The sequence below is a fragment of the Lygodium microphyllum genome, chromosome 8, assembly GCF_053477565.2.
Source record: "Lygodium microphyllum isolate KBCC chromosome 8, Lygodium_microphyllum_v1.1.10, whole genome shotgun sequence".
NCBI lineage: Eukaryota > Viridiplantae > Streptophyta > Polypodiopsida > Schizaeales > Lygodiaceae > Lygodium > Lygodium microphyllum.
In genome coordinates, this window is record NC_141142.1 from 146742515 (window position 1) to 146750838 (window position 8324).

An 8324-nucleotide genomic window follows, 5' to 3' on the forward strand; every position below is an offset into this window, starting at 1 on the left:
AAGCATTTTTGTGTGTTTGGGGGGTGTGGGGGGTGGTTGTGGGGGAATAAACATTATTGGGGAGCTGTTTTCAAGGTTTGGAGGCATTCTAGAGCTGTTAGTTTTCTACAGACATGGAAACTGAATCTGAAGCTGTCAGTCAAATATTTAGATTTAGGCTGCTGGGCCTTTTTATAAGCCTTATGTGAGAAACATGAGGACTGGGATTAAAGGAACCATGCAATCTGTCAAAGTCCAAAAGCAGGTCCTTGTAGCTTCCCCTTTGTGTAGTTCATGGTCAAAATTCATGATCGATCTTGCTGTGAGCAAGGGTCAAATATGCCATGGGTGAGGACAGGATTGTGAATTTTACTTTTTTGCAAAAGGAATTCATTTTGGGCAGTGCTAGATCTAAATGTTGTTTATTGGTTGGTTACCATGACAAGAGTATGGAGGCTGGCCATTTTGTATTTGTTATGCCGTGGGATGCTGCCATGAGGATGTGAAAATTTGATGCTTTGCTTATGTTTAATTGACATTTGATTAAAGGATTAATCAAATGTGCAATTAAAAGATGCACATGTGTTGCACATGTGGGGTGCAAGCTACATTTTCACAGTTGAAGGCCGAAGAACCCTGTGAAAAAGATGGGTATCAAAGGCAAAAGTTGTAACAAGTTACACTTGTTAGATTCTAGGTAAATTTTGGTGTCAGTTTGCCCCTAGGACCATTAATTGGCCATTAAGTGTCAGTGGTGACACTAGGGACTAGGCATTAAATAATGGATTAATGCTTGTCCAAGGGTCAATTAATGCATGGAACCACTTTGGGTTGCAAATGGCCTAGCCAATTAATTTTTGGATGACCAATGTCAACTTTTTGGGCAGGTCGAATTAATTTTCAGAATTAATTAATTTTGAAAATTAATTAAATAATTGGAAATTGCTGAAAATGGATTAAGAAAGCTGCCACTTGGCAAAACTTTCCCATGCAAGTGGGGGAAAGGCTAATCTCGTTTTTTCATTTTGGAGCTGTTGGGAAGAGGTGTTGGATTGTTGCTGCCAGCTTTTGGGGCCATTTCCCAGCCATTGGAGACCATTTTGGTAATGGAGATTGCATATTCTTGACCTTGGGAAGCTGACAATTGCAGTGTTGGTGCATCTGTTTGGGGCTGGTACAGCAGGGCAGCAACTGATTTTGATCAGTTCTTCGCGACAAATCTCAGAATTTTCTCTCTCTACAGCATTCTCTCATCTCCTTCAGCCTATTCTCAACCATTCTCAGCAATTCTCAGCCATTTTTGGTGGGCTGATCTGTAATTTTTGCAATAAACCCTAATTTACAGCAAAAATTAGGGTTTAACAGCCACCTTGGGATCCGTGCCAGAGATTGAAGGCTCAAGGGACTGAAATCAGTAGCTGATAATTGAAGATTATCTAGGGATTTCAGGAGCCAGCCCATCCTAAATTGATTTGGGACAGCATTTGGCCAGCCAAGGGTCAAATTGGAGAAGAAATCCTGGGTAAATCAAGGGGCAAATGACCCAAAAGGCTTGCTGGTCATTATGACAGCAAGAGCAATTGGTTAGCAGGAGGAGATTGAGGAATCTCAAGTTGTTCTCCTTCCAATTGAATGAAAGCTAAAGAAATACCGCAAGGGGCGCTAATTTTGGGGCCAACAGGGTGTCTACTATCCAAGAATGTTATGGTAAAGTGTGTATTTCATTTTATGTGCATTTATTTATTGCTGTAATTAACTCTTAAATCAAGTTATCACCACCCATTCCAAGAAGGAAGGCTGGTTTCAGATGCCCATTTTGATCATGCAAAGGAGTTCATAACCTTTTATTTGGATGGGTGACTCTTTAATCATTGCCAACATATCTTTTATTGACAGCTTCTTCTGTGAAGAGATCTTTGGGCAAAGTATTACATGTATGTTAAGGAGGTTTTCTTACATACAGAAGGAATATTCAAGTATGCATACTTTGGGATATGGCAAATAATATCCATGGCCTTGATGAGAAAATCAATAATAGCTTATCTATATTGCATCCAACTTCAGTTCTTATCCTGTTGAATGCTTGTTATTGCAAGACAATGCACATTGGCTTGGTGCATTTGTCATGGAATGTACATATGAGTTGGCTCAGGATGTATGTAAAAACCTAATGTCTCAAGTATCTTGCATGTGCTCAACAACTTTATGCAAACCTATCTATGACAATGCTCCGTCAATTCAGCCTTGTATTTGAAACCTATTACTCAAGTGCATTACATTCTTATGTGATGCAATTGGCTTTTTAGGTGCTTGCCAACCATTTGACATTCTCTCATTTCCTTTTGGCTTTGGGAAGTCCCATTCAATTCTGTAATTGATGTCCAAAAAGGGCAAAAAATTTGGCTGCTTTGATTTGCTCATATTGATTGTGTTGAAGCCCCTTTTTGTTTGGGGATATCACATTACAGGGAGTACCAATAGACATATATGCCCAAATTTGTGACGTGAAAAAACATGCCTGAGTGAAGACCCCCTTTTAATATGAAATGTTGAGCACCCATGCATTCAAACACTTTCTGCGTGAATAGAAGTCATAGCCAATTTTGTATGTAAATTAGTAAACCTATTTTTATTTCTAGTGGCATACAAAATCACCTGGACTGTTGCTATGTACATGGAAGATGCTGATGTCTGTACTTGGAAAGTCTAGGACTTCAATCTGCTGCAGATACTCAGGAAAATCAATGACTTCCATCCATAGTGGACACCTATGACCAATGAGATGTTTGTATCCATGGTTGGGAACTAAAGGAGTACATGCAGTGGAGATATTCCAACATAGTTTAATTATACATATTCTCATAACAGATCACAAGTTCAATGAGCTGTAAAATTCACTCTGCATAAATTCCATGCACAAATTTATTGTACCCCTTGTGTTGCATCCTAAGCTGGGGCATTGAGTGACAAGATAATGATAGCTTGTTTAGACACATGCATAGGAACACACTTTTTTTGCTTTTGAAACCACTGATTTGAAACTGCTTTTTGAAAAGTGTGTCTGAATGTAACCATAGAGAATGTCAGCAGCAGTGGAAACATACAAGTTGATCCTTTTCAATGAAGTCCGTAGCAATCATAGAGTTAATCCTGCTGTGGTCTTCAAAAGAAAGAATGTGTAAGGCTCAAAAGCACAACATGGTATAAGTTTTCCAAATTGTCTAGAGAGCCCAACATCTCATCCAATCAATACAGCGAGAGTACTCAGCCAAGCTGTAGGGAGGCGCCCAAATGGCCAAAAAATGCTTGCCAAACCTTTGCAAAGGGAAGCAGGCTCTCAAATATCCTGACAGTTTGTCCAGAGAGCATGTGTTTTCTCAGAGTCTGTCCAGATGGTTCATGATTCTGGGTGAAACCACACTCATAAATGCTCTTTTTTTTTTGGTGAAACAAGTTGAATGCATTAATTACATTAACACACACACGCGCGCGCGCACACACACACGTGGGTGTGTGTGCATGCACAAGTATTCACTCAGCTCTGGCACCACAGTATGTATGTTGTTATTTGGGGAATGCTGCAGTTTGTTATTCAAATTTTCATTATTATATTTCAATTATTCATTGAGTGCTGATAAAGGAATCATTTTGCAGTGTTATTGAGAGTGTTGGAGAAGATGTGACTGATCTTCAAGAAGGGGACCATGTTCTTTCACTGTTTACCGGAGAGTGCATGGAATGCATTTATTGTAAATCTCCGAAAAGTAATCTTTGTGAAAAGTTTCGTGTCAATACAACAAGAGGCGTCATGCTCTATGACAAGAGGTCACGCTTTTCAGTGAATGGAGAATCAGTTTATTATTTTTTGGGCTCAACATTTTGTGAATATACAGTTCTAGAGCATGGGAATGTTGTGAAAGTGGATCCATCTGCTCCCCTTGAAAAAATTTGCCTCCTTAGCTGTGGTGTTACAGCAGGTATGCTACACTTACCTATCTTTCAGCTATTCTTAGGACTGGAAATTGAAAAGTGATATTTCTGGTCATTCATGGAGTTTTGTCAGGACATCTCCTGACTAGATCTTCTATCAACATAGACAAGATTGGAAGGATATCTCAGAGAGAAGTCATGAATGTACCTCCTTTCAGAGCTTTAATCTAGTCATCATCTGCAAATTATATGATTTTATGAAGTGCAAATTGTCTAGCAGATGAGACCTGGTTCATTGTCTTCCCAATGTCCAGTCTCAGTTATGAATCTTAAGTGCTGTCAGCTGCATCCTTAACATGAAAATCAAATGCACCTAGCCATCCTTATGATATATTTAGGTGACTCGTGTAAAATTTTGCTGAAATGCCATGGCTCTAGGTCTATCATCTGTTTGGAATGTTGCAAAAGTGGAGAAAGGTTCAACCGTGGCAGTGTTTGGGCTGGGAACTGTTGGCCTGGCTGTAAGTCAGAGGAATGAGTTGTGTGCTCTATAAAGACATTTTTATTTTTGCTTAAAATATCTATTAGTACATTTCTTTTGTTGCACAAATGAATGTATTGTAACAGGTGGCATTAGGAGCTAAAATAGCTGGTGCCTCTCGCATTATAGGTGTGGACATTAACACAACAAAATTTGAGAAAGGTATCATATTGACTTTATATTGCATATAATACGAGTGTGACAAATATTTTCATTGCACTGACATCATTTTTTTTCACAGCGCAAAGCTTCTTTGTTACTGATTGTTTGAACCCACTGGAGGTTGATGAACCTGTGCATCAGGTTTGAATCTTTATTTGAAGGTTTCTAACACAGTCGCTCATTTTTCTTTGACATTTCCATAAATAATCCCGTGTTTGGTGAGCGTGTGCATCAGGTTAATCAATTGAAGGTTCCTAACATGGCTTTACATTTTCCATTGAAGTTTCCATGAGTACCCCCTCATTATTAATCATGTCTTAGCTGGCATGGATCGCCACAATAATGAGAACCTCAAAGGTTGTTGCGAAATGTATATAGCCATGGAGAGCCTTAATAAGCTGTGCCTTTAATCTGCACAGCAAGTAACCACTCATTATCGGTCACCTCTTTAATTACCAGAATAATGAGAACCATTTAGCTTTACATTTAGTCAATCTCCTCAAAGGTTATTGCCAGATGGCATGGAGACTCTGGAGGAGCAGTGCTTTAATCTACACAGCCACAGGTAGTGACAAGCTCATTGTAACATGTTGTATTGAAAGGAAACTGAAAGAGGTCCTTGCAAGCTCAAACATGATTGCACTGAGGGTTGTTCGATGTGATAGTAGGTGCAAGTGAGCATGATTAACAGTTAATGGTCAGCACCTTAAGATGGTTGATCCATAGCGAGATGACATCAACATTGGGACTTGCAATGACACCTGCACCAAAAGTGTGCGTTGAAATAGTGTAGCTATTGCAGGAATGTTTTTCTAGTGTGTCATCTATATTTGAACTGCTAGGTTGTTACACTGAAAGAGGGCTTCCTACTTCAAGTAGAATAGTGCTCAAGAATACTTCTGGAAGGTGGTTGATCCACAGTAACATGACATCATACCTGTTCTGGGAATATTCCTTCATTATGTCTCAATAATGATGATTGTAAGCACGCCTGGTAAAGTGCAATCTAGTAAGCGCAGTTCACCTCCCAAAGAACAGATCTTGTTCACATAACTATTTTCCAGTAAGCACATCTTGCCTCCCAACAGCCAAGTAATCCATCTCGTTTGAACCATATCATGTCTTCATTAAGCACTTGAAAGTAAGATAACAGGCTTGAAATTATGTGAATGCCAAATGATGTGCATTGCTCTGTTGTTTTATGCCAGGTGATAAAGGAAATGACCAAAGGTGGTGTCGATTACAGCTTTGAGTGTGTTGGAAGTGCAAAAGTTGTCGAATCGGCCTTATTAAGTTGCCATGATGTACAGCCACCTTCAAACTGGGTGCTGTTTTTATTCACTATTAGCCATCAGGGCACCTTTCTGATTAGAGTTTTGACCTTTGGCAAATTTCTAGGGCTGGGGGATGGCAGTGATTTGCGGTGTGGCTGGTGAAAAAACACTTTTATCAGCTCATCCTGGATTTTTCTTGTATGGACGAACGTTAACTGGAGCAATGTTCGGTGGACTGAAGCCAAAGTCCCAGCTCTCAGAATATGTGGACATGTATATGAAGAAGGTAATGTTCTATCATCTTCATGCCAAAAATGTGAATTGTCCTTTTACGATTATTTACTGCAGCACAATTTAGAAGCTTTTGAACTGGAAGTTGGATTGGATGGTCATTTCCAGACAGAAATGTGGCAGATAATGAAATCTTTGTTCAAAAGTCTCTTTTGAGGTTGCATATTTACATAAATCGCAGGTTTTCTGTCTGGAGGATTTTATCACACATGAGCTGCCATTTTTGCAAATAAATGATGCTTTCAAGCTTATGACTGAAGGCAAGAGCTTGAGATGTGTGATGCACTTTTGATATATACCTGGAAACTATTTACTCATTGCGTTGGCTCAGGTGACAATATTTGGGGTATTGCATGTCTGAGGATTCTGTTAAGTCTTCATTTTTCTTTTTCTTTACATTTACTTCCAAAGTGACATTTCTTAATTTTATCATTTATCAAGTTGCACAATTGGAACAAACTATGCTGCAAAATGTCTTGGAGTTTTGCCTGAGAGGTTAACAAATAAATCACAACCCTTATTTTCAGGTATGGTCTTGTGGACATGCATATTTACAGATACAAGCAATGGCAGTGCAGATACAGTAGGGTGCACATACATCCCTGCACTCTATAACATTTGGATTTGTAATAAATAGAAGGCAATGCAAAACCTAAAGAGATGGCAAAATAAAAGAGTAGCAAAAAAAGCTAGCAGTATTGTCTGTGAATAACACAGCTGACAATGAGGGAGCTTGCAGCTCAGTGTGCGTTGCTTTGTAACGATATAAAATTTAGTTAACACAAAAGTAGAAATGAACAGCAAAGAACAGAATTTGCTGATGAATTTAGCAAATACAAAGAAATCTAATCTTGAAATCAAAATAGATAACATGCAAGTTGCTGATAATGGATTCACCAAATTGCCTAAGAAGCCAATTTACAAAGCTGAATGTTTGCTGTTGAAAAAGAGCCAGAGGCTCTATATGTGGAGGACCAGCAACTAGAGGGTAGGAGTTGAACCAAACACCTAGTTACTACCTTGTTCAACTTAACTGATCGAGATGCACTTGCTTGCTCTCTTTTTGAGAGAGAGAGAGAGAGAGAGAGAGAGAGAGAGAGAGAGTGTGTGTGTGTGTGTGTGTGTGAGTGATAGCCCTCTATCATACAATAAACACAAATTCACTCCTTAAATTTTATTTAGCTATCACTTGATCTTTTTATGTTTACTTCAAAGAGCTTGGCTAGTTTATTTCATGTAATAGTGGGAATTTCAGATTTTTTGAAATAGCTTACCATGCTATTTGTGACACTTGCATTTGAACCCACATCACCAAAGACAAGCCAATGTAAATTTTTATTTGTTTCTTTTATGCATAGTTTATATAGAGTTTGTATAAGTATCCTAAGGTGGGTAATTTTAGAGGCAATTCAATGTTAGAGTTTTATTTCAACATGTTTAAGGATCCCTTTTAGATTCTTCCATGTAATTATGGGGTTTTTGGATTCTTATAAATATCTTATTATGGTTTTTGACACTTATAAATAATCAATACAGAACTCTACTTATTGCTTGTTCTCAATCTTAATCTTTGTTTATTTTGTAGTAGCATTTCATAGAGGAACTATGGATGCCATTGCATTGTTTCTGACTACGTGAGTCCAAACGCCTTTGCACTAAGGAAATTTGTCATGAATTTTCATGTAGGGTAATTGTTCTCATCAAGATTGTCATTGATAATTTAGTTAAAATTGTTGGATATTTCGACAAGATAAGCAACTTTATAAAACTTCCAATATGTAACCAAGCTAATACTAATTGCACTACAACCAATGTATGCATCTTTTTTCATTAATTGCACAATAATGGCAATCTGTAATTTGTATGTAGATGATGTCTTTTGTATCTGTAGCTTAGCTAATACTTAAAATCTTACAAATTTAAAATTTGTAACATGTTTATCTATAAATGACTAATATAATATTAGTATATTAAAAAATTGTGGTCGATTAACTTGTTGGACCAAAATGAAGAGCCTTTTTTGGTTATATGGTAATAGCTTTTTACTTATTGCTTACGTTTATCTTAGTCTTCACTTAGGCTTTACATGATTTTAAAATAGCTTTGATACCATGTAATAAAACAAAAGGGGAGAAAGGTAAAGTAAC

The 8324-nt window shown here is 37.9% G+C and overlaps 1 protein-coding gene across 4 annotated transcripts in view; it reads left to right on the forward strand.

The window, feature by feature from the left end:
• The window catches only part of LOC148032980 (alcohol dehydrogenase class-P-like), a 44509-nt gene extending 37159 nt beyond the window's left edge, over positions 1–7350 (forward strand). Inside the window, exons 6-13 of one of the 4 annotated variants that reach the window (XR_015691698.1) lie at positions 3634–3956; positions 4348–4430; positions 4537–4612; positions 4692–4753; positions 5821–5916; positions 6011–6172; positions 6359–6523; positions 6705–7347. Coding sequence is in view for 3 of the 4 variants with exons in the window: in XM_087683679.1 (XP_087539805.1) it covers positions 3634–3956; positions 4348–4430; positions 4537–4612; positions 4692–4753; positions 5821–5916; positions 6011–6172; positions 6359–6469 (913 nt within the window). In the remaining variant the exon portion in view is untranslated. Of the gene's footprint in view, positions 1–3633; positions 3957–4347; positions 4431–4536; positions 4613–4691; positions 4754–5820; positions 5917–6010; positions 6173–6358; positions 6524–6704 lie in introns of all 4 variants that reach the window. The other 3 variants (XM_087683679.1, XM_087683681.1, XM_087683680.1) reach the window with 3 other exon arrangements.
• The last annotated feature ends 974 nt before the right edge of the window (positions 7351–8324 follow it).